Source organism: Taeniopygia guttata, chromosome 13 (assembly GCF_048771995.1).
Source record: "Taeniopygia guttata chromosome 13, bTaeGut7.mat, whole genome shotgun sequence".
In the NCBI taxonomy this organism is placed as follows: Eukaryota; Metazoa; Chordata; class Aves; order Passeriformes; family Estrildidae; genus Taeniopygia; species Taeniopygia guttata.
This window is the reverse complement of record NC_133038.1, coordinates 963,402-990,676: the sequence shown is the minus strand read 5'-3', so window position 1 is coordinate 990,676 and position 27,275 is coordinate 963,402. Positions and strand designations below refer to the sequence as shown.

The 27,275-nt window shown below is 41.0% G+C and overlaps 1 protein-coding gene across 6 annotated transcripts in view; it reads left to right on the top strand.

Moving 5' to 3' along the window:
* FSTL4 (follistatin like 4) overlaps positions 1 to 27,275 on the top strand; it is a 350,321-nt gene that overhangs the window by 286,367 nt on the left and 36,679 nt on the right. For all 6 annotated transcript variants that reach the window (XM_072935370.1, XM_072935369.1, XM_030283620.4 and 3 more), the window contains exon 7: positions 25,558 to 25,724. In XM_072935370.1, coding sequence (XP_072791471.1) covers positions 25,558 to 25,724 — 167 coding nt within the window. The remainder of the gene's footprint in view (positions 1 to 25,557; positions 25,725 to 27,275) is intronic.

The following is a 27,275-nucleotide window of genomic DNA, read 5'->3' as shown; positions in this document are numbered from 1 at the left end:
CTGAGAGGAGTTTACATTTCATTCTCATTTATCAGTAAAGAACGTACACAGCTCTATGACAAGGGAGAGATGAATGGAGTTGCTGATGGGAAATTTACTGCACACCTGAAATGCATGCAGAGACCTTTGGATACACCTCCTTTTTTTTTAACCAGATCAGTTTGCTCCGAGCTTGGACAAAAGCTTTGTTCTCCCTTGATGAAGCAGTGAGTCTCAATGTGGGCAGAGCTTCCTGTGGGAAGGGTAACACAGGTCTCAGAGCTTGTCAGAAGCTGCCAGGAGTCCATACCTAAGCTGTGTCTTGAAGCTGTCCAAAGAGAGCACAGTCTTTGGGTTGAGGGAGTCAGGTCTTTCTGTCCTGTGAGAATGAACATCGTTTTTCCATCTTTGGCAATTTTCCTCGCTCAACTTCATGTAGTTCCTTGTGGCCCATTTCTCCAGTGGGTTGAGGTCCCTCTGTAAATCTCATGCAATCTCTTCTAATTCCTCCAGTTCAATAAAATCTGGTTTATAGTAATTTAAAATGTAAAAACCTTCAAAGGCTGGGAGGGGCATGCACATGTGAAGGACTTGGCAGAGTCATTACTCCTGGTAATAACTATTGGCCAAGAGCCAAGGTGACCTTTCCAACATTTCATTGCTACACTGAGGTGTGGAAGAGCCACTACTGCAAGACTGTTCTTGCAAAGAGTGGGGAAAATTGCCTGGAGCAAAAAACCTATCGTGGGGAGTGAAGGCAACTGCTCTCCTCCATGATCAGTGATTTTTACACCAGTGTAGGTGGTATAAACTTGAAAGAGCTTTTGCCAGCAGGGCTGATGGGGTAAAAAATTACATTCTGAACTGGATGGTATAGACCAGTCAAAGGATGCTGCTGTGCCCTCCTGCTTCTTTTGCTGTCTAAAGAAAATGGAATTCTAATGAACTAAGTTCACAATTCTAAGTGAACATCTTTCTGTGCCAGGCAGTATCTTCATTGGAGAGTCACACACTTATTATGTATCTTGTACAAAGAAGTAGTTAAACAAAAAAGGAGCAAGATAAAATCACAGACAACCTGGAAATCATTAAAGCATTCCAGAAAAAAATTAATTGAATACCAACACTAATATTTTTTTTGTTTCAACACTATTAATAGTCCCAAAGTACTATATCTGTATCATGCCATTTATTGAAATAAATAGCTGTGTGTTTTGGTTTATTTGCAAACCTTGTGCCATCTGGATTTGAATCAAGTAAAAACCACTTCCAGTGGAGTAAGAAATAAGATGTGCTTAGAATATTAAATTTCCACAATCATTTATATTGCATTATTTTTAATTACATTAGTTTTCTTGCTATGTCATATTTTGGAAATATGTTTCTAAGTAAAAGATGTGTACATGTGTTTGCGCTGTTATCTTCCATCCCAAAGCATAACAGTGCCTTTTGGTATTTTTTGTATGCACATAACTTAACTGGGAAATTTGTTAAAACTTGAAAATCAAACCATAATTTGAATATTGGAACCATGTGCATTCTTTGGCAACCTGAGGTTGCTTCACTCTTGCTGTTGGCATTGCTGGGTTCATGCTATGCTGCAACTTTCACTTGGAGGGCTGTACTGACCAGGAAACTTTATTTTTTTCCCAAGAAAATAAGCAAATGAGACTTTAAATGAATGCAATAGGCAGGTCACCTTCACTGCTGTTGTAAAAACCAGGTACAGTAAAAAGGCAGAAAGGCAAGTTCAGTGTGGGGGAGAGGGGGTGATGATGTACCACAGTTAAAAATGCAAAATTTTAGTGAAAGAGATTCATGATATGGACCTGGCCTCGTGATGAATCAATCTGCTGATTTCTTTTCTCAGTTGCACTAACTTTCATTGCACAGGTTTTCTACAATGGGTTTTTATTCAAATGTCATGTTTTAGGTAACATGTAGATAACATCTATGTATGTTACCTTGCAGTAATTTAAAATGAAGAGATAACTATAAAAGGTGAAGCTTGCTTGGGTAATGTCTACATTAAATTCTTATAATTGAAAATTAGACTATTCTAGTCTATAAGAGCCACACACAGAGCTGTCAATTTAATTGCATTACCTTATTGTCCATTCAAGTAGCATGTGCAGTTCCTTCCAAGGACTGAGACATTAATAGTGTAACTACAGTTAAAAAGGAAATAATTGCTAAGATTTGATGTGGTTTTCCTATTGATCCTTCATTAGATGTTTTCAGGGGTCTGCTGCTAACCCAGGTGGAATTCCTGGTCAGAGGAAATAAGGGGCTTAGGGTCTGGGAAATTAAAATTTTATGTAACATCCACAGAGCATATGAAGCTTCTGAGTACCCTTTTCTCTCTGTTCCAAACAGTCTAATACATGGCATTATAACGTAGAGAAATATATAAATTGGTCCCTTAATCAGTGCTCAGCTATGATTCAAGGATTTTGATAGAAAAGTGGATATTTAGGACTATTAAGTTGGGAATATCAAGCAGTGAGAGGCACTGTATTCCTGGAAGTGTCATATTGACCATATTTAAAAGCAAACCTTAACTTTAATAATATTAGAATTCTAGTGCTGCTAGTTAATTAAATATGATTGATTCCTGATGTGGCTCTTGATATAGTGCTTGTAAAAGTAACACCATGTTTTTTCCTGTTTTCATATGGTAGAGGATTTTGAGGTGTTTTCCTTACTGAACTGTTATCTGCACTTCCCTTTCCCATCCTGCACTACCCTTGGGTTCTATTTTCCTGCTGGTAATTTGGAGTTTTACTCCATTTTTGCTCAGAGTGCATTTTTCCCAGTCTTCCTTGGGCTGTGCAAGCCGGTGTTTGGCTTTTCTGTGTGCAAAGAACTGGAGAGAGTTTGTCCTTCTCTGATATGGGTTGAGTGTGTCTATAGGAAACATCCACAACCCTCCTGTGCAAAACACCCGTGCATAACACTGACACCATCAGCATTACTCAAATGGTGTGGGATCTTGCATGCCTTTTTGTTATAAAATTGTTTTATTCATGGCTGTGTAATTAGGAAAAAGAGCCTCCAAATATCTATAATTTACCTATCAAGTAATGTGCAGTATTTGTTCCTGGATTTGGGGTTTCTCTGTATTCATGCAAAATAAATGAAAGTAAGTCTGTAATATCCAGCAGGGTGTTAATGCTGATTGCTGCTTTACATGTACTGCTGGAATTTAAACACAATGCAAGAACTATAACCAGAAAGTTGGAGGTGTGCTTGGCTTAAGCAGCAGTCTGCTAATTAGATCCATGAGCTTTTGAGTAACCTTTTCTGGGGTTTGTTGCCTTTTACAAGGAAAATCTTTAAAACCTTCCTTCATAATCTAAGTGCGGAATGTGCCACCGAGGGTTCTGACCCAGCAGTGAAAACCATACCATAATATTTTTAATATTAAATTTACTGTGTTCAGTAACATTTATCATTGTCACAGTGATTATCTGCCTCTAATTAGGAAAGAGCAGGGAAATATCTCAGCCCTGGTCACCACAGCAGGCAGGGATGGGAGGAGGTCTGGTTAACCTTGTTCTAAACCCCAGCAGCAGAAATAACAATGTTCTGCTCGATCCATGTGGTTCTCTCCTGACACCTGCAAGATTCCAGCTTACAGAAACTCATTAACATGCATTTTTTAAATATCTGATGCAAATTACCATGAAGTGCCCTTCATCAGTTAAGAACAGCAAGTGTGTGCATCTTGTTGCTCAAGCTGTGCAACATCCTCACCCTCCAAACCTGATGTGGGATGCAGCTGGGCTTCCCTGTGTGCTGTGGGATTGTCAGGTGCTCTGCACCCCCTGGGCTGGGGAGGAGCATCTTGTTTAACTCCCTGATGGGAAGAAGGATTCACAAAAATTGTGGAAAGGGAAGGGAAGAATGAAAAGATATATTATGATGAGGCATTGTCACATGAGGCAGTTGCTGTCACACAAGGAAGTCACTGCACAGGTCAGTCACACTCAGGATGTAGAGGCCATGTGCACTGCTGATTTCTTAAGTGGAAATTTGGGGTGATTGCAACCTGGTGTTCTCAAAATCAGGGACCAAAGATGTCTCTCACCCCCTCTGTCCAACCTGCACATGTCCGTGGATGTCCAGCCAGTATTGAGGGACCCAGTGTGATGCCATTGACTTGCTAAGTAGAATTAAAAACAGCACTTTTCTTCTTTCTTTAATTTACATAAAGTTATTCCAACACAGAAACTGTCTCTGGTTATTTTTCATTGCAGTGAGTGAGACCACTGATCAGGACATGTTCTGCCCTCCCAGGATAGAAGCTTTTTGTAATATTTTTATACCTGAAATAACCCCAACATCGATGCATTGGACTCAGCACATTCGTGTTTTGCCAGGATAGGTATTTCATTGAGGGCTGGTATAAGCTGTAGCAGCAAAGCTCATTTTATGCCCCTATAAATGGCATGCAGACCAGGCAGATTTGCTGCTGTGGCTTTTCACGTCTGCACTGCTGTCAGCAGCCTTTTCCTAGCAGGCACCTATCTTCAATTTCCACTTTGTCCCTCAGCCCCCCGTATAACCAGAAGATTTTTGAAAATCTTGGAATAACTTGCTGAAGGCCTTTTATCCATTACTACTTTTAAGCATTTAGTATTTAAATACCACTTTATCATCCTAATATTCTTATTATTGCCTACACATCCTGCTGTTCCTTGGGGTCCTTATGAATGTAAGCTGCCTAGGAGGGCCCCATGTCCATCCACTCTGCTTCCACCCTGATGCTGGTCCTTGATGCATCACCCAACACAATGCTGCTGATACATTAACAAATTCCCAGTTTAAATGTTCCCTCAGCACTGGGCAGAAAAAGTGCAAAGCAAGATATATCCAGTTCTTCCAATGATGGTCAAGGGATGAAATATAATTTATATTTTTCTGGAGTAGTACTGCAAGTTGTATTGCTGTATAAAAATGCTAACAAGGCTACAATATTCCATTAGTAATGAGAATGGAATAAATTATCTCCAGATGAAATTTTTAATTGAATTGCAATCTAATCTCACTAATCTGTTACAATAATAAGAATATTAGGATAATAAAATATATTTAAAACCTGAGTCATCTGAAATACTAAGATCTGATGCTGGGTAGAAGGCCCATAATGTATATATGTCCTGTTTATTCTCAAAAATTGGCAAGTATTTTGCTGCTGTTTGGCTCTGTGGTGTCATAAAGCTCCTCTCTGATGTGTGCTTGAAGTGTTTGTTGTCAGTTTTAAATGTTTCTTCCCAACAACAGCAGTACTGGGGACCACCTTAAGTGCAGTCATTAGCTGTAATATATTTTGTGTAAGTCTACCAGAATACTCAGGTAATGGTCACGTGGAAAAACCTTAGTTCCATCCCAATTTCCTCTGAGAGAGGACTGGGTACTCAGCATCAGAGCTAAAATGCTCTGGAGTGAGTGAGAGGGTTTTGTTGATGTTGGTGAATTAGTTAAACTTGTTTACGTGCACTGGTGACTCTCCCTGGGTGACTTACCTGAGCAGCAGGGGCTGTAGTTAGCAAGTAGGCTGACTCCAGTATGATGGAGATTACTTTTGTTCACCCTGGAGATTTGATGGCTCACTTAAACAGCCCTGTCCTATGCTTTTGTAGAGCTCATACAATTCAATCACCCATTGTGCTGATTACTGGCAGGTAAAGCGTTTGCTGGGAAAGCTTCAGGTAGGAAAAATGTCACACTGGCCATTGAACCTGCTTTGTGTTAGGTACCTTGTCAGCTTCTTGTTAGCAGAAATGCAGCTGCCTTTGAAGTCAGTAATTTTATATGTGAGATATATAATATTTTATATTTATGTAAGTCCTGAAATGGACTTTCCTGCCTGTCTTCAGTAGGAGTAAAGGACACAACTTTAACTGCATTCCTCAGGGAACTCAAGGACAATATACTGTGCTAGTGGCACAGCATGAGGAATACTGGCCTCTTCCCACCCTCCACCTTCCTTCTTCACGTTTTGCGTTCGTACTGTAACCAGATAAACCATCTTCCATTGAGTCATCCAGGAAAACAAGAAAAACTGTTAATCATTTGACTTTTCCAGTGCTTCAGTCTTTAGGCCAAGAAGCACAAAAACCTTCTGTTGCCACAATCTGTTATAAAATTTATTGTGCCTTAATTGATCTTTAATCGTCCCATAAATAAGCACTTGGTTAGTGCTTATTTACTGCTGAGTAACTCATACTCCAGAACCTTCAGAAATAAAACCTATTCCAGGAGAGAAATTGCTGACTGAAGGCTCCTGCTCCCAGTCACGGGAGAAGCAGCACACTCAGAATCCCGTTAGATGAAAGTCTGTGAAGGAAGAGCCAGCCTTCTGTGAATAGAAAGATAAAGTGCAGTCATAATTTAAGCTGTTTGATATAGTAAACAGTTAGAATGTGTTTTGCAAATTCCTTACTGTAGGAGTGAATCACTCCCAATTCAGTCATTGCACAAATAGGCAAAGCAAAAGTGTTTATTGTGCATTTCCATCTGGGAATTGAACAGGTTTAGGGGGAAGTGTCTATACTGATGTGTGCTTTAGTAGTGTGCAACCACGTGTGTATCTATAGACACAGGAATTCACATATTCATTAGTGGGAACATCAGAGGGTACCAGTTCAAGAACTTGAAAATCATTGTGTGCCAGATTTGCAGTTAGAAATAAGTAAAATAAATTTAATTGTTAGCAGTGGAAATAGCTCCAACCCCCTGGTCACTGACAGACTTTGAATCCTTGTTCAGATCACTGAAGCTACCTCTGTTGGAGGTGCAGGGACAGCAGGAGGCTGTAGGATCCAAGAGGAGAGCAGTGGGTCCTGTGGTCCAGCTGCTTCCTCAATGGTCACAGAATTGCAGAATGGTTTGGGTTGGAGGAGAACTTAAAGCTCATCTCATTCCAAACCCTTGCCATGGGCAGGGACACCTTCCACTAGACCTGGCTGCTCCAAGCCCTGGCCAACCTGGCTTAGAACACTTCCAGGGAAGGGACAGCCCTTCTTTCCAGTCCCACCTTTGCCAATCCAAATCCACTGGCGCTGAAACACTCCATGCCAGGAACCTGCTGAAAATTTTTTTATTTGCTTTCTGGAAATTGCATTAAGAATTACTCAGCAGTTTTTGGTAACAAGATTAGAAAAATGTCCAGTGTTTAGTCTCTGCTACAGAAAAAAAAAAAATATTACTACTAGAGTGTAAAGGTTTAATACTGGATGCTTTGCAGTACTGCATTTAAACCTGGCAGTTTGGGTGCACTTGGAGTCAGGTATCTCACTTCAGCTTAAAGCTGGATTTAGAAATGAGCTGAAGGGGTGCACTTTTGTGCTGTCCTGATGTCCTCAGTCTGCACTGTATAAACAGTGCCAGCCCTGCCAGCTGGAGAGCCTGGCCTTTAGGATTACAATTAACTCCTTGACTTTCTGTCTTTTATTTCAACTTTTCTGGTGAGAAAAAGTTTAAAGGCTTTAATTTGTAAAAGGCCTGGGAGCTAAGGAACACAACAGGGAAGAAAAAAAGAAATTGTGGCTTTGTCCTCTGCACGGGAGGCTGACCCTTGTCTACTATCAAATTTAGTCCTAAATATATTTTACCTTTATTTTAAAATGCCCTTCAGCTGGCACAGGAGCTACTCATGCCCTGAGCTAATGCATTCAACAACACGGGCTGTTCAAGGTGAGAATTGAATCTTGTTGCCCCTTGACAGAGATGGAATAATAGTGTAATGCAACAGAACATATTTGAAATGCTAATACTTGCCACCTGCAACTTAATTTTATTTTTTTTCTTATTGCTTTTTTCATGACATTTCACAGTCCCATAGTCTCAGTAGATGGATCTGCATCATAAAAATGACACAGCGATGATTTAAGGAGGATAGTCAGTCTGGGTGAAACGGATGGAGTGCTTTAAGAGTGTCAGTTTAGCACCTATTACATAGGGTCAATGTTCATTTTCAATACATCATTAAAGCATCCTGCTAAATCACTCAGAAAATGTTCGCGTTCTCCTTTTGAGCCACCATGTTAGATTACAGGGATAATGAAGTGTAACTGCACATAAATGGCAGTATTGCACAAGCATATTTTATTGTTTTCAGGGCCACTGTTTTAGGTTGTTCTGAGGATGAAACATTAAAAAATCCACAATGAAATACTGAGTACCTTCTTAGGTAGTTAAGATAGTTCCCATACTTACGTTTGTAGTCAGCTACCAGCTCCATCAAATTTGATAATCTAGTGAAGTCATTTTCCCACTCTATCAGTTTTACAATATACAGTGTTCACTAAACTAATATCAATAAAATCAAAACTACCCACAGCCTAGTAGCTAGTTCTTAAATTACATTACAGAAGATGTATTTCTGTTATTTTGAGAAGAACCTGGGAAGCCCAGTTATTTCAATAGAAGTCACTTTGCCAAGGTCATTTCAAAGTCAGGGTGGTCTTTGCTGTCTCCAGGTGGTATTATCAGAGCAGGGGCTCAGTGATACCTCTGCCAAAATTAAAGTTTTGGTTATTAGGGTAAATTTAAAAGTCAAGCTGTGGAAAACAGGAATCATGACTTCCAGGTATAAAATGTTAAATCTTTCAATAAGTCATTGTAAGTTTTCCCTAATGCTGACCCTTTCCATCATACATGCTGACAAACACTTGATATGAACCTGAATTCCATGGATAGCATATACAAATGCTGAAAATATTTACTTTTGTTGTACTGAGACTCAGAGTACAAACCTGGCATCACCCTAGCAGAGAGAAAAAATAGTCAGCTCCCCTCAGGGCTATAAAATATTTATTTACTTTTATTGCATTTTGTAATGGAAAACAAGGGTTTTATTTACAGAAAGGTGATGTAAGTATGTCCTGAGGCACCTGTTTTTCATCCCACCTAATCCAGGGCATCTGATTGAAGGGCTTAAATTAACACCTTGCTGTCCTTGGGCTTTCACAGCTTCCACAAGTCAGAGATGGGTACCTCCAACTTTTTCTGTGCTCATTATGGAGAACACCTCCAGTTTCAAAATCATGACTCATAGATCACATCTGTTAGGAGCCACCTACTCAGTTGTTTTGGATAGTGTCATTTTGGTGTATAAATGAGTACAAATGAAGGCAGAGTGAGCTGGGATGTGGAAAAGGGAGTTCTGAGGATATTGTTATGGGGAGCTGCAGAAGCAGGCTGAGGAAGAGGTGAGAGCTGCAGAGGGACACAGACTTGGACAAGATCTGGCTGATGATTGGGCTGTATTTTCAGGAGAGCATGGTTTTGCCCAGTTTTTTTCTGGTTGTTTTTTCCTTGCATGGGAAGTTCAGTTGTGGAGGTCATATAATGTTTCTAAATGTTGTTCTCCTGCACTCTGGATTAGTGCAGAGATCCTCTTTGTCTGCAGACAGAAAGGACCCACACAGGCAGAGCCATGAGAGGCTTTGTGGAGAGTAGGAATCATGATGGGAAAGGCTCCAGGGTGGGTGTGGACAGATGAATGGAGTTGAAGGTGGCACTGATCATTGTGACATGGAGCTGGAGAGGGTGGAGGAGCCTTCCAAGTCACCTAATGATGCAGGCATTACAAGATTTTTAATGCTCCAGTTGGGAAATTCCTACCATTACCAAGACATTTGTCTTAATGACAGGCTGACTTCAGAAAACGTTCAAAGCTAATAACTATACTCAATAATGATAGCGAATGTTATTGAGTTTTCCCCATTCACCTGTAAAGGATTGTAAAAGACTTCTGCCCTACTGCCAATAAAGTCTTCAGCAAGCCATGTCCTCCCCTGCTCAGCTCCTCCAGACCCTCGCTGCCTGGACTTGCAGGGAAATGTTACTTGGGAAGCTGCTGGTTTGCAAAGCCAGGAATAGTTTTTCAAAGAAAGCATATTTGAGGAAATGCTTTTTCCCAGTACAAGTGAAACAAGTGTGATCTGCTATGGGAACTTCTTATGTGAAGAGGGTCATATTCCTGATCTTTGTTCCCAAGAGCTGTGGGTATTTAAGCACATGGTATTCTTCCATTTTCCATCCTTTCAGGGAGAGGATTATGGTTCTTCCATCCTTTTACTAGGATCAGGTCACAGGAATGCTTCAAGGTTGGCACAAGTTCCCTGTCTCCTCTTTCCTCCACCTTCTGATCTGTGTGGAATGAGCCCTGAAGCATGAACTGGGGTCTGGGAGCTCCCTGCAGTCCTTCATTTGGGTCTAAGGAAAGACATTACATTTGAATTTGTAGAGTAAATTATTTTCCACAAAGTCAGTAGAAGGGAGTCCCCTGAGTTGTGGAATTTGATCCTGATTCAGAGACAATTTCTTGTCTTTTCAGTTTATTTTCTATCTTTCCCTTCAAAAAGGCATTGCTCCTTCCATATTCTTGACTTCAGTTAATTGCCTGAAAAATATTTTTGAAGGTCTGTTTGTTTTATTTTGTGAAGCTGCTCTGGGTTCTGAAGTCTGACCGTATTTTCTTATTATAGCACTCTCTTACTCCTTGGAAGTGTGGCAGTATATCAGGATTATCAGGTCTCCAATTTTTTCACTGTTTGAAAGCCGCAGTGGGCCGTTTCAGTATTTTCCTCATAAGTTAAGAGGAAATGTCCTTTATTTATGCCCTACCCTCAACCTTTCTGGTCTTGGGCTGGTTCTGAGACTGTAGTATCTGTTTGACAGAGCAGTGACCCTGCTTCTTGCTGTGACTTTGTATGGAGAGCAATCAAAAAGAGAAGTCACAAGGCTTTGTTTGTTTTTTTAGGGCATAAGAGCTTTGCTTTGACTTTCTTGCTGTGCACTAACTGGTGGTCTTACAGGTTTCTATTCAAAATAGATGAATAAATTAACCCTCACGTCCTGCCGAGAATTGCACAAGTGCCTCAGTCAGCAGCTGCTCCTGCCATGGGGTCTGTGCTTGGGGCTGGTTATTTCACCTTTGCCTGCACTGAGCAGCACCTGATTTCAGCACCTGCAGCTTCTTTGTCACACAAGACTTCTGGCAGACAGCTCTAGTCTTCTTCATGGTTTAATCTATTGCTACTCTTCAGGAAACCGCTTGACCTCAGTGACCTCGAGTTGTGCCAGGAAAGGTTTAGATTAGTTATTAGAGGAAAATTATTCATGGAAAGAGTTGTCAAGCCCTGGAACAGGCTGCCCGGGAAAGTGGTGGGGTCACCATTTCTGAAAGGGTTCAAAAAACATGTGAATAGGGTGGACATGGTTTAGTGGTTGTAGTGGTTGCTAGGTTGACATTTGGACTTGATGATCTCAGAGGTCTTTTCCAATCTTAACAATTCTATGATTCTAGACCTTAGTGGTTTTCTGTTGCATGGAGAAGGGACATCACTTGCCCCAAGTCCAGCAAGTCCAGCTCCACGTTTCTTCCTACAACCTCATGGATGGGTGTCCCCAGGACAGCACTGGCCATGCATGGCTCAGTTCATGATATATGATCGTGGTCCTAAGGGAGCTGCAGCACCTCTGTGGAAATTGGCACAGCCATGAGGGTGTACAGAGGCAGCCCTGTCCCACAAAACTGGTCACTGAAGCATCTAGGGCACAGGACCTCCTGTGATAAATACAGACAAAGAATTTTAAGTATTACCTTGGGACTTACTATACCATCTGATTTAAGTATTCTGGCATTTTACTGACAGGTCAAAGACAAAAGGTATTCTGTAAAGCAGCACCACACTTGCTCAGAAATGCTGCAGCTGAAGTTTTTTGAAGGATTGTTATTCAGCATTTTGTAGGCAACACTGTATACACATCATACCCTCTAGCAGTAGCTCTCAAACATCTCCAAACCTTTGAACCAATAATTTATATGATGCATCTTGTTATTTCTGTGGATAAGCTTGTTCCACAAATGATATTGAGGTGAATTAGTCATACAAAACCACTGTACCTCATTTAGTAGGAACAAAGGAGTCTGAGCATTGGCATAATTTCATTGTAGAGGCTCAGACATGGTCTGATGGTGTGGAAAAAGTAACCCTTGTACCTGTGGATGACCATAGTTCTTCTCCAGTGAAACCCAACCCAACCAAAATGCCTTGGCCTGATTCATATACATTCCTGCATCTGAATGTTACACCACTGTAAAACAAGATACTAGGGGATAAAACTTTAAAGGTTGGTCATAAAAAAGGTCATAAATGGGAATATACAAAAGGCTGATGGGAAGCTTCATTTATTTCCTTGAGTTACGGATGACCCCATAATTCATGAGTGTTAGAGTGAGGCGGAGTTGTGAAAGTCATGAAAGGTCATCAATAACAAGTGGAAATAAATGAGTTAGTCTATTGTATTTTCTATTTGTGTGCATCACAGAGTGATAAATTTGACACCAATATTGGGATGATGAGGCTGGGAGGGAGCCCAGGAGGAGCAGAGCACCCCACAGCACTGCTGCTGGGACCCCACCCCGCCTAGGACACAGAGCCACCTTCTCAATAAGAACTGGGGACAAAGAAAAGCTTCTAGCTGAAATAGAAAACAGGCAGGAAAGGTGTCAGCAGCAAAGAAGGTGATTTGCTGTTCTTGTCCCATAGACAATATTGCCATGGGGTGGCACATCCTGTTTTCTCTTGGAAGGGGGAGCTTGTTTTCAGAGCACATTGAAAAGCCGAGCAAGGATCAAAAGACTCCAGCAATACCGGCTCAGATGACTTGTAGTGTAATGTAACAGCATGAAGGTGCAGAATGTCTTAAGCTGACATTTGTTGTGGTGTTAGGCTGTTAGTTCAGTGGTTGTGTATTTCAGCCCAGCCCCCAGTCTCCAATGAGGCTGTTTTTTCAGGTTTGATGGTAACTCTCCCCACTCTGCCCTTCTGCAAACCCCCACAGGAGCCGTGGCCAAAACAGGGCATGACGATCACTGAGAACTCACACCTTGCTCACATTTCAAGAGGAGCAATCCAAGGAGGCAGCTGTGTGTACATTGCTCTTCCACCCATAATGAGATTATAAAGTAATCTCGGAGAGGCTGGAAAAGTAACCTTGGGAAATAAGGCAAGTGTCTGGTTCTGGTTCAGATACACTGTGTAACTGCAGCTAAATAACGTCTGTCTCTGCTTCACCTCACCATCTGTAAAGCAAAGATTTTTACATTCTTTCCATAAAGGAATATTACTGGGGAGAGGGAAAAAAAAACCAGCTATGAATTGTGCAGATATTCTTGTCCTGGTGAGCCAGCCACAGAGCAGTACTCAAATGGAAAGTCACTAGAGGTAACTAAAGAAACAGTATTTTGATGAGTCAGGTGAAGAGCCAACACTCTTCCTTGCTGACAGAGTATTGAACTTCAAAATTTGGTTAGAAGGCACTGTTTTGCTGACAGTACTGTCTTTCAAAGGACATGCAAAATCAACACCTGACCATCTATAGTCATTTAAGATTCACCCATAAACTTTTTTGTAATAGAAAGGTTGTTAACCTTGACATCCTGGGCAAATGCCAGCTTCTCCCACTCAGTGTCAACCACCAATCAACTCACATCCTCTTCTCTCATAAAATACTCTTTTGAGTTCTTGGACATTGGATGCTGTTCATGCCTTGAGCAAGTGCAAGTTTGTGTCTCCCACTGCAAGTTGCAGCAAACCGTAAGATTCAGTGATAGAATCCACACAGGCCTGAAGTGAGGCTGCTTTAGGCCTGAAGGGTCCCCAAAACTGTGTCCCCAAGAGACTGTCCCATGCAGGTTTCTCTTGTCTGCACAAGTAGTGCTCTGGCAGGTGTGGCAGCCAGACTTCTCCTTGGTGTGGTCTTCAGGCATGTCCAAGGCTGATGTGCTTTACATTAATGGGAGATTAGGAACAAGGGATCTCTGTGCTTTTTACCAACATCTGTAACCCTGCAGCAGATAAGGATGCTTTACCCTCAAACATGCAACAAATTCCAGTGAGAAGTTCTCTCCCTCAGGTATTGCTAAGGAAGAAGGTAGGAAAAAGTAGATTAACCAAGTGTCCACAGCACAGTAGGCAGCATCACGAAAGATCAGTGTTTCTGTGCCTCTCTGCATGACAATATTGGGGAGCACTGTTTTCTCTGTGTTCGTGTCCTTGGCTTTTCTCCTTCCTTCAATCATTATCTTCCATAACTTGGGAATAGAGGCCCCATTCAGCCTGAAAGGAGCAGTTCTGCTGCAATTTATGAATGTTCTGTTTGTTTAAACATCTGAAATCTATAACTCTGAATCATTAAGAGCCTTTTTTCACAGTAAGTCCCTGACTTCATCCTTGATGTTTCCTATATCCACATTGGTTTTGATTTACACTGAGTTTTGCTGATTTGCAGTGCATCAAGTGAGTCCTGTCTTCAGCAAGGGGATTTAAAATTACAGGAACAGCTTTAGGTGGAGCAAAGAAAAAGGATGCTTGTGGAAGTCAGCCCTTGGTGCATTTCTTGAGGTACCACTGATGCTTTTCATTTTCAGGAATAGGTGCAGGCTTCATGCTAAACTTTTGTTCCAACCTATCTGGTGAGGTTTATCAAGCATTACCACAACCCTGCTGCACTGTGAGCCTGTGTAATCCAAGCACTGCTTTGCAGAATGAGAGATTTTTCCTGAAAAGTTCATCTTGCCCATGGTTGGAGGTGAGGTTTACCTGACTTGTGCAGGAGCACTAGCATTTCCTTCTTATAATGAAATCAGGGTGGTAAATGCACCCTTCTTGAGCTGACCAGGACTAAAATGCAATGTCTCTCAGCTTTTGGCACTAGTTGGAGGCATTTTCACTTACAGGATGCCCTTTTTGTAGGATCAGAGGCATTCTTTTCAATTCCATGTGTTGGCATTTTGCTGCCTTGCTCAATGTAGTTTTAGTAAGGGGAAGAGAGAAAATAGCAGAAAAGATAGAGAAATTAGGGTTTTAGCAAAAGATGAAACATAAGACAAATGAGAGAATATTCATGTCACCTGTTTAAATAGCATAATCTAGGTAATGCTTATTAAATCCCTTCCATCTAGAATTATTGACAGGAGCACTCTGTGTGTTCCACTGGCAGGAACATTCACTCATTCACCTGGGGTCTCGCCAGAGACAGAGAAATCCCAAATACTGGTAGCGGAGTTGGTCATCAGAGTAAAAAGACAAAAAATCAGAATTCAGCAAGAAGACGAAATTTTCCCCACACTAGTTTGTGACTTTTTTGGAGGTTTGTCAGTACAGCTCAGGAACAGGGAGACAGGGTTTGCTCTGCACAATACAAGCCATTCTCCCTAACTATGCCTTGAACTGCCATTCTGTCTTCTGTCTTTGTTGCAAATTTTCATTGTAGCTCTCTAGGGCATGAACTGCATTTCTAAAATATTTTTAATATATTTTTGGACACAGCTTTGCCCTGTGAAGCCCTGGCCATGGTTGGGCCCTTTAGATGTCTGTGGCTCAAATGTAGAATCTAAACCAAACCTTGTGTGGCACTGTTACAGCATTGGGACTAATGAAATAATAGCTCCATAAATTACCATTAATTGTTTATCCAAATTAATAATAACAAAGTTGAGCCAATTAAAAATGTAGAATTTGATTACTTTGAAGGGGTATAAGCCACAAAGGACTATACATCAATTAAAATACAGCAGAAGGCTTTTCACTGCATGCCCTGCAGGTATGTGTTATATCTTAGTGAATGAATGTTATGTTGTGTCTGTGAAAATCATTTCATTAGCAAAGTCATGATATACAGAATGGATTATAAATACTGGCATCTACAAGTCAACCACTGATCTTATTAATACTTGTATTGGCTGAGGGGTTTGCCTTGGAAATTTTTAACATTGTGAGCAGTAACTACACTTTAGTGTTGATTTCAGTTGTTTTATTGTCGCCAAGGTGTGACTTAAGTAAGGTATTTCAAAAGCTATTGAGCCATCAGGGCTGATGTTTTGGCTCTTTATGATGTACTAATTTGTATCTGACCTTTGGTGAGTAAATAAATACATTGAGGATGTTGTTTCTGTGTCTCTTCATAAAGGAGACCCAGGGGAAAGCCTGGTTGGAGCAGGTGAGGAAGGCTTATGTTCAGGCAGGAACCATCTCTGAGGATGGACACCATTTAACTCTTTGTGTGGTATGGTTGTTGTGATGTGCACATGGTCATGCATTCCGAAAGAATTTCTGGGCTCTTCTTCACATTAAGCATGCATTATTTCTTGGGAAAACAGAGCATCTGGCTGACAATACTTGTGATGAGTGCTGTGCTAAAGATCTTAAAAAGGAACTGTCTCCAGACTCTTGATGTGATGAATACTGTTATTTGTGGTGCTTGGCATATGGTGGCTATGCTGGCAAATAATTTAGTATTAAACAGTCTTTCATTTGGCCCACTGGGTTTCTGGTGTGTTTTAAATTAAATGTATATTTAAAGATTGTGTTTATATTTAATTTATAGACTTAATCAACAGTAATTCATTATATATAGTGCACTATGCATTCCTCAAATGTTCAGTTCGTTGAGCTGATTTTAATTTGTGATCATTAAATGTAAACAAGGCATGTATCTACTGCAATTGCCTAAAAAGTCAATATTAGCAGCCCTCACCAAAACAGTGAGATCTAGGATCCTATTCTTTCAGTACAAGAAAAATCTCTGTGTTTTTCTTTGAATCACTTGTATCAGGAGAAGGTGGTGGGTAGCACAGAGCCCATTTAATTTAAACACAAAGAGATAATGAGATATAAAAATTGATGGAAATTGAGAAGGAAACAATTAAAATATAGGAAAAAATTAAAAGACCATTTTAATAGGAAGAAGGACTGGAAATATACCCATTAGAGAGAAGCTGTAGCTGCCCAGTCACTGGAAATGTTCAGGACCAAGTTGGATGGAGCTTAGAGCAAGCTGGTCTGGTGAAAGGTGCAGGGAGGGTGGAACTGGATGCTCTTTGAGGTCTCTTCCAACCCAAAGCATTCAGTGGTTCTATGATTTTAAATACTGGATGGTTGGAAGAGTTGATGAAACACATGTTGAAGCAGGCTGGTGGTCTGGAGAGCAGAGGTGGGCTGAGCACTGAGGGGGTTTGGCACAGCACAAGTGGGGCCGAGTTCTGAGATGCAAACTCAGAGGTGCAGATTGCACAGACTTGGGGAGAAGCTTCTCTGGTTTTGGCAGAGAAATTCCTTTGGTGAGAAGTGGTTTGGGCTGTCCCTGCAGAGGCAGGAGCAGGATCAGGCCATGCTTTATTCCATCGGCTTCTGCTGGACCTGGGAGGCATCAAATCCAGAGGTGATGCAAGAGCTCTGCTGTGGCTCTGGGGAAGGGAGATGGGCCCCAGCTGTCCATGGGATGACTGGTGAGAGCTGTCAGTCACAGTTACAGTCAGTGAGGTGGAGTGACTGAAGCTCAGCAGGAGTGGGAGATTTTGGACAGGTCAGGGCTGGGAGCATGCTGAGCAGAAATGTTCTTTATGGCAAATAATCCCTCTCTGAGGCCACATAACTCAGCTAAAGCAAACATGTCAAAGGTGCTTGCGAGCATTTCTGAAGACGATTTAATGGTGAAGGATGTTAAAGAAAAATCCAGGGAGTAATGAATCATTTCTGCCTTCAGAGCTGCATTTGAATAGTTGAAAATAAGGTTGAGGATATAAGATAAGAAAAAAAAAATTGTTGAGTAGCTGCTCTCTAACTAAGTCCTGTCTGTTCTGTGCAAACCTGGTGTACGCCAGCAGAATGAGAAGGGTGCTGGGCAAGTCAGGTGATGGAGGCTGTCACTGCTCCCCGTTCCTGCAGCCGCTTCCCATCACAATCAGAATGTTCTTCATTGCCAAGGGGTTTTATGTGACATAAGACTTATAAGCCTGAATGATAAAGAACAGCTTCCATAAATCATTTTGCTCTGCAGATGTAAAAGTTTCAAGATGCTGGTGTCGGGTTGGTACACAAAGTACAGCTGGCCACATTTTGCCAGCGTATCTTGCTTTTCAATATGCTTTTTAATATGTTAGTCGAGGTGATTTGTTTTTCCCGTTACTTTCAAGGATGCAGCGTTTATCTTTTTTTTTACTGGAATTCAAGTTTCTTGCAGCAGAGGCTTCAAATCACAGCTTCAAAGTATTTTTGTGTAATTAAATTTCAGTTTTATATGTGGATTTTATCTGTGAACCTCAGAGGGGCTTTAATAAGAAATCCAACATGCTTGTGGGTATTTATGTGACCCCTATTATCATGGTTCCAAGAAATCTTTTCAGACACCTTATTCCCAGAATGTCCTGGAGAGGTTTCATATCGGGGAAATTGAGGCAGAGTAGGGTTTAACTGTCTAGACAAAGATTAAATCTGCTTCTCCTGCTATGACAACAGCTTGACACTCTCTCTGGAGCTCTCTGCAGAGATTTCTGCTCCACTGAAGAAGCCACTTTGGTGGCTGTACTTACCCATTCCTTACTGGTCCCTTCCAAACCTTTTGTTGTCCATTTTGATTCCAAATCTTGTCCCAAGGTCCCAACTGCCTGCCCAGCCAGGGATTTTCTTTAAGAACTGTACTTTGCTTTCTGCTTTCCCTGCATCATCATCCTCCCCAGAAGGGAATGTCATTGAATTACCTGGTTCTTTGCTGTTCCTCTGCACATTCCTGACTTTCTCCTAAACTTCATCCAGGTACTTCTGAATAAGGGAAGGACATGGTGAGAGTGCTGGTGCCAAAGTTTTTACCACCTAAAGTGTTTTGAAAATGCAAGATGTTAGCTGCATAAATGTTGCTGCAGAGCAATCTTGCTGTAACCTTGCAGGACCCCCACTGGCCAAATTTGTGCTGTTTGTGCCATCTCCAGTTTGGTACATCATTGCAGCACACATTAGACTGGTCACCTTCTGGGACAGGACCAGCAGCACTTCAGGATGAGAGGAAATGCATCACAGATGGTTTGGGTTGGAAGGGTTCTCAAAGATCATCCAGTTCGAGCCCCACTAGCATAGGCAGGGATGCCTTCCACTAGACCAGGTTACTCCAAGCCCCATCCAACCTGAGGTATGTCAGGTGGTGTCTTGGAATTGGCATGAGCACAGGAGAGCAGAATCCTTGCATTTATTAAGCATGCTGAGCATATCTATAGTCAGGAAATATGCAAAATCCATATAATCACCGTAGCTAAATTTGCAGTCATCCATAGAAAGCAATGAAAACTCCATGAAAAACATTGCTAATGCTTATTTACAACTCCAAAAGTGTGCTCTACCTGATTTGGTTGTTTATGAGCACAATAAAGGTGGGGATGTGAAAAAAATATGCATAATTGATTTTAAACACTTGAGATTTTTTTTTTTTACAAACCCTTAATCTGATGCTTAGAAGAAGTGCAAGGTTAGTTTCTAGGATCCCTGTTTCCTGGTTCATCCCTTTTTTCTGTGCATCACATTCGTTTCATAATGCTGGCCAGGAACTCAAAGGAAAATGAACAGAGAGTGAAAGATTAGAGCAGTCTGATAAGGCCATTTTTGCTTACTCAGGGGTTTTAAATTATATGTGAATGTTTCTTGAACCCCAAAAATCCCATGGCCTGACTTGTCTCCACATCTGAAGTAATTTCTGCACACATCTTAGTGGTTCCCACGAGTCATGTTGAACTTAATGTTCTGACAGTATTTCCATGATAAACCCTAGGGGTTTATAGAGCATTCATAAAAATTCACTCCAGGGAGAAACTTGGCATGCCACATCCTCCACTAGAAGCTATTTTCTTCTGCCTTAAATCAGGTATAAATCAGTTCAGCTGTTGTAACTTAGAAAAGTTACAAAAGTAAGTTTAGTGGTTTTGTATGGGTTTTCTTCTGAAACTCTGAAATACTGTAGTTTAAATATAGATAGTGGCTATTCAAAGCCTTGTTTTGACAGAATCTGCCTGTGCTAAAGAGTTCTCAGTCTCAAAGCTAAGGAATTTCTGGATTTGGAGTAACTTCTTAACTCCTAAAAATGCTAAAATAAACCTTTTAAAAGAGACAAATGTTGCTTTTATGGCAATGAAACAACAGATGTTAATTGTGTCTTGGAGTTCCAGGAGGATAGAAAATGGGAAACTCAGAGCAGCTGCAACATTCCACATCTGTCCCCAAAAATTCATAATAGTCTTTATTTTTGATGGGGTCAGTGAGAGGTTTTAATTCTGGTCTCCCACAGTTATTTGGAAAGAGGCAGAGGAGGACCTTTTAGTGTGATTTTTTAAGAAAAAGAGACAAGGCTTTTAAGTCTCTTGTTAAACTTGTGTGATCAAGGTGCCCAGAGATGCTGTGGCTGCCCCATTCCCGGAAGTGTTCAAGGCCAGGTTGGACAGGGCTTGAAACAAACTGGTCTGGAGGAAGGTGTCCCTGCCCAGGGCCGGGAGTGTGGAACAAGATGAACTTTAAAGTCCCTTCCAACCAAAACCACTCTGTGATTCTATGTCTCCCTGAAGGAATTCTAAGAGCCAGTTAGACCATTAGCAATTTTACTTTTCAGATTAATAAAGTGGCTGGGGAAATGCATGGCTGCTACAATCTCAGCAGGGCACTCTTGGTACAACAGGGGAATATTTTATCAGAAATTAATCATATCAACATAGCTCTCAATCTGTGGGAGATAGGAATTTAAAATAAAAACAAATGCTTTTATGTAAACTTTTTTCTAAAACAGACTACTTATGCCTATTTACATAATGAATCCATCACTACTCTCAGGAGATTAGATAATTAAGCACTGAACAACTTATATTTATTCATGTACCTTCAAGAATGAATTAATTATCCCTTCCTGCACAAACTCAATGTTCTCCCTCTGATTAGTAGCAGGAGGACAGTGATGGGATTTTGTGATGGATAGTGTGTTGCTTCTTTCCTTTAAAAAAAAGGAAAACAAATTGATCATTAGGATAAAGTACATAAAAAAGTTGTGTTTGGTTAAAAGTCAATATAAACATTTTTTAGCAAATTTAATAGCAATGTGAATATGCAAGATACAGATTCATATGAGAGAGCTGGTCTTCTTAAATATGTATCATTTTGGGGAGGACTTTGTGTATAATTTAGATAATTGTTTAAACAGCTGTTTGAACAGAGTTTGGCTCTCCAGATGTGACATTTCCAGTGCAGGTGGCTCAGAATTACTCACCTGAAGATTCTCTCTAGTCAGTTCTTGGGAGCAGATCACCAAGCCAGGCAGGGTGACCCAGGGTCCCAACTGGGCTCAGAAGGGGATTGAGGCATCCTCTCAGACATGGCAGGTGAGAAGATGTTAAATGTGTCTGGGTAGGACCAGCCTGTTGAACCTTAATAACCAGCAAAATGTGATGGCATGGCAGTGTTTCTTCTGGAGATAGTCCTAAACGCAGCCAGTGGGAGAGATTTGCAACAGGATGCAAACCCAGAGTAATTTGTGTACTGAGACTGTTACTAATTCATTTATTTGGTCTGTAGAGTAGGGTAGAAACTAAATCAAATCCTAATATGAGCAATTTATAAGCATATTATACAATGTTCTACAGATTCAGACTCAGTTTGAATCGCCCTTCATTGCTTTTAGCCTCGCCCTGCTGTGACTAACCAGATGACATCCCATCCCAATGTGTCCCCAGCAGTATCACCAGAGTCCCTCCTTGGCTGGCCAAACATCACCATCAGTTGCACGTTTAGAAACACATCTCACAAATAACACGGTCATTTTAAAACCAATTAGTTGCCGTTGTCTCAGCTTTAGAAGGTCTAAAATTTCTCCAAATTCTATGCAGAGCCAAATATATCTCATAAAAATTATTGGAGAAAAGAGTATTTATAAAAGGTATATTCTATTTTTAACTATGTTCTATTAATTGTTTTTGTTTTCTGGATTCAGTTAGGTCTTCACCTGAGAATGTGTTCAGCTAGAGAATTCTTTTATATGTTGAAACAAATGCTAAAATCACCACTGACCTTCATGGCCACAAGGCAATAAACAGATTTTACTAATGCAGTGCATAAACACAGCTGCAGGACTTGGGGAATTAAGTAGACACTAAAGTTTCCATCCCATTAAATCATCCCTGACTTGAACCATTGCTGGAGAAACACGATGTATTTAGGGCTGTGTTACCCATGCTTCAGTTCACAAACAACAGGTCTCTCTGCATTAATTTGGGGGCAAGAAGCAGTGCTGGAAACTTTCTTTGAAAGTCATTCTCCTGTTGAACATCAAACAAGGCTATGTTTTGGTTCATTGTCTCGCTTCTGAGGATGAGTTACAGGATTTAAAAAGTAATGCCTTGTCTCGTAAGCAGGATCTAAGTGATAGAACAAGAGTAGATTAAATATTATGGGGAAATTCTTCCCTGTGAGGGTTGTGAGGACCTGGCGCAGGATTCCCAGAGGAGGTGTGGGTGCCCCATCCCTGGAAATGTTCCAGACCAGGCTGGAGGGCACTGAGCAACCTGGTCTAGTGGAACATGTCCTTAACCATAGCTGAGGAGCTACTTCAGCTGAAATCCCCATGGTAAAAATCCTTTTATCTGCTAAAGGTTTTTTAAAATAAAATGAACCATGGTCAATACTTCATCGAGAAGCTCTACACAAAACCATTATGGTGACTTCAATAATTTTTACACATGAACCAATAGCAGCAGTGTCTAAGCTCTATAACTTAATACAATATTGAGTCTTTTTAAAAAAGCTCAGCCCTCACATCATCTTAGGGAACCCTGTTTCCTCCCCAATACACCTGCTTGTATAAGGAAATGTTTTTCTATTGAAAACAAAAAAGCAATAACTGAAACCACGCAAAATAATTCTGTATTAGTAGAAAGGCTTTTAGATGTTAATTAGAGTCCCTCAAATGTACTGGTAATAGGATGCTGTCAAATATACTCCATAGAAATACTCTTAAAAGGAGTGTGTTTGTATTGTTGGTCTGTGCTAATTACATGCTTTAACGTAAAAAACTCATCTCTTGGCCTTATATGGTCCATCCAAGAATGTCAGCTGTGCAAGGTGTCTTCTTAATTAAACCTTAATGTATTTTTCATTACTGTGCTTCTAAAAAGCAAAGGCCAAAGCTTCTTTAGCAATTGTTTGTAAGATGGGAAGCCTTAAATTCCACTGCAAGACAGCTCTGAAAAAACATTGCTGAAGAAGGAGCTTATGGAAGCCCAGCATGAGCCAGGGAACTCTAGGCACCATGAAAAACAGCAGAGGGAATTAAGAAAAACAGCAGTAAGATGAAAAAACAATTCTCTTGTAAATGAATGGCCCTCTATTTCATTTCTCCTCAAGAGGAGATGTCCTCATTAGCCCTACTGCATGCTACAAATTATTGTAATTATCAGTTCTTTATCCTGTCAAGTGCACTCCAAATATTTTATTCATTAAAAGAAGCTCTTCATTATGTAGAAAATAAGTACATTATTAGCCCCTATGTGCTGTTGACACAGGCAGGTGGATGAGGGTGGTGGGGTGGTCTCTCCATCCCTGGAAGCGTTCAAGGCCAGGTTGGATGGGGCTTGGAGCAGCCTGGTTGAGTGAAAGATGTCCCTGCCCATGGCAGGGGTTGCAGAGATGGTCCTTAATGTCCTTTCCAACCCAAACCATTCAGTGGTTCCCTGGGACATCTCCATTCCTATGGCCCACTGCCCCTGAGTTGCCACATCCCTGATTTCTTCCAGCAGGTACATGAAGGCAGTGTGATTTAGTCACGTGTCATGTTCCCAGCTTAGTTGCTAACCTGCTCAGTGATCTTGAATGGATAATGTTCCCTTCCCAATATTTCTTCATCTCCCCTTTTGATTTTTAAGGTTTGATGATCAGACTGTGTCAGTCTTCTCATGTAATGCCTCTGGGAGCCACCACAACACGAATAGTAGCACCACGTTGGTCAAACATTCCTAATTTTGGTCAGCCATCTGTCAAAACTATAGTTACCTTTTATTTAGAACAGCTTGTACTCATCCTGAAGTAGCACTGGGAATTTTAAGTGGGAGAAATTCTCACTGCTGGCAGACACACCAATGCTGTATGGACCCTGCAGCCCAAAATCAGCCTCAGATCCACAGTGGTGAACACTTTGTGACACGTTAGCTTCTCACTCAGATGGGAGAAGCAGAAGAGAAGGGGTGCTGAGCTATTGGAGTATTTTCACAAGCAGGTTTTATGCTAATTCTTCACAATCAGTTGTCATACCAGGCCACTGAGTCTGCCCAAGCTGCCCAAGGCTGCTGAATATTTTAGTGACAGCTTTAAGAGGTTTGCTACTCAAGAGATGTTAAAGCAATTTTTCAATTAGATAATATGTGAAAAGGTGGAAAATTGTGCTTGCAAATGTCGATACTGGGTTTTTAAAATTTTTTTCCATGCAAGTGACATTCAGATTTTGTGTGGGATCTAATGATAGTTGTGAGATAAGTGGACAAGATGAAGAGTAACTTTACCAGTTGAAGGGAGGGAGTAACCTTACCCCTGTATGTCATTTTACAATATCAGTACTGCTTGAAGGGCTTTTTCCCAAAGCATATAGCCTTGGGTGAGGCAGTGTCAGTCTCTTTCATCTGTGTTTTACTGCTGTTGTTGCCAGTGGACATGAGGAAGGAAGAGCTTTGGTGCTGGGAGAGGTTGTTTCATTCCCTAGCCCAGGTTTTGGAGTTGGATGAAGCAAAGTAACACCAGCTGTGAACAATCCCTGTTTCTCTCAATGGGCCATTACCTTGAAAGACCAGTTTTCATCATTTACATGTAATAAAGTATTGCAGAGCTTGGGAATAAGAGGAAGCAAGAGCCATCATGTAAATTACAAATCATAATGTGGCTACAGGAGCTCGGACAATATGGCCTGACTGCCCAGTCACTGTCTCACTGCTGCCAAAATGCTACATAAAGGCAATCTGCACCCAGGGTAGTTCTGGTATCATGTCTGACCTTTCTGTGTGATCACACATGGCAAAAGATGCAGCCACATCTCATGTCAGTGGCCAGAAGTAAACAATGTGACATAGTGTGGTTTCAGAGAGCTGGTGCTGAGGTTTTGAGTAAGGTCCTCTGCCTCAGGAGGTTTTTTTTGTGTGGCATACATAAGTCAAAAAAACTATTAGAAAGCTTTTATTTTTTAGGACATCTGTATCTCAGGTGCCAAATGTGGCTGTGTTTGGTAAACAAGTTTTGAATCTTGGTGACTTCCAGTATTCGGTCAATTTGAAACTAGGTTAGTTTAGCTGTAGTTCAGTGGCAGCAGTCTGACCTTAATTCTTCCTCAAGGAACAAACATGACTCATTCTTGTACCTTTTCACAGGACTTTGAGAAGAGTGTTCTAGAGAAACAAGCTCAGATGATGTCAAGGCAGAGAGCCTTTGCTTGTCCTCCTGTTGCTGACTGCTTTGTATAAGTGCTGGCCAGCTGACCCCCTTAGTGCCTCAGCTCATCCCTTATGCCACAGCCGAGATGCATCAGGAAAGGGGTGCAGGGAATTTGATTGAGACAGATGTTGATGAGCCTTAGTTCGTATAGCATAGGGACCTCATCTCCTTGGCAAAATCCTCCAAAGTTTCCCAGAATGAGAACAGCAGTCAGAGAGGGGAGAAGAGGAGCAGTTTCCCTGTGTGGTATTTGATGTTGTCCCTGTTCTTTTGCCTCCTGCAGAGGTGATTCAGCTGAGCCTGCCGGAGGAGCAGAGGGTCACTGTGACCACCATCACCGTTGGCCTCAGCACCGTGCTGACCTGCGGCATCCGCGGGGCGCTGCGGCCTCCCATCATCTGGAAACGCAACGGCGTCGTCCTCAACTTCCTCGACCTGGAGGACATCAACGTACGTCCTGAGCTCTCCTGTCATTGTCTGATCAGGACCTTGAGTATGACCTCATTTAGCAGGTGGTAGTTATAAGGGTGCAACTTTTATCTTATTTTTATGGAAAGTGGAAGCTGGTGCAATATTTAGATTTTATGTGAATATGTTTCAGGGATAAAAGCAAAGCAGTGTATGTGCAGGGGAGAGCAGGAGTACTTGGAATAAGTTATATAAAATTATTCTTCTTTTATTAGTGCTTTTTTCATTGTTCTGGACCTGTGCTCCAGAGACCTCAAAACTCAGGGGAAAACAGCTCTACAGACCACTCACTCCTCAGGGGTGTCTTTCCCAGTACAGTGAAACAGGTTCATAAAGAAGATGAAAAAAACATTTGTGGTGGCTATGAATCTCTCCTCTCTTTATACCAAATAATCAGTTTTTATCTCTGATCCTCCTGTGTCACTTGCCTTTGAATCAGTTATCCTCTCTCCTTCCTTGGCTGTTATTTCTGATGAGCAGTTTAAAAATAAGATTATTCAGCAGGGTGTGGCAATGCCCTCGCAGGAAGGAAGATGAATCTCTTTTAATTCACAGTGCTGGTCTGATCTCGGAGTCATAGTTGGTAGTAAAGACAATACCTGAATGATGGTATAAACTTACTCATTTATTTAATAACATTTAATTACGGAGAGAGTGGAAAGTAGTGTACAAAAAATATGGTCTGTATTTCATTTCTCTTTTCATTAAAGTGTATGGTAAATCAGGTTTTCTTTTAATTACACTGCAGCAAGAATTGATTTATATTTTTGTTCAGTTCTTGTTAATTTGATAAGCACTCAGTTAAGAGTTGTTACAGTCAATAATGTAGCTCCCTAAATTGTTGTGTATCCAGGATTGCTGAAATGGGAAAAATCTTTGGTTTATTCTTCTGCAGTAAAATGTGAAAATTACAGCACATCGGACAGAAATACACACAGCATGCCAGTACTTTATTTTTTGACTCTTCCTTAGCAGGAAGATCATGTGCACCATGTATAAGTAATTGCTGTGTGCACAAACTTAGTAATTAAAACCATATAAACATATTTTTCTTTTTATCACAGCAAGTATTATCCATTTAAAATCTTTTGTATATTTTAGTCACTGCTTTGAGCTTGACATGGAAACATAGCAGAGCCTCTGAAGGCTCGAGAGCAGTCTTGGGATTTGTTGGCCAAAATAATGAAAATTCCAGGTATTTAGCTTACATTTATGAAATTTTGGTTATGATGACATTTATCTTAAAGAGTTAAAGTTCCTGTGTGAACTGGACACAAAATCACAGTCCAAGAAAGTGAGTAGAAACACATTATTGAAGGACTGATGGCACTTGGCTCTGAGGGTTCATTTGCAACTCCTACTATTTTAAACAGAATGTTGAATATGTTTTCAGACTGAAATGCCAGTTCCTCACATAATTTAGCACTGGCCCAAGTGGATTTCTGGTTTGCTTATAAGTAATTCTGTTTCTCATTGGTGATTCTATGTTAAGAGGCAGAGTTATGCCCTTGCACATGAGCTGACTGGTTCTTG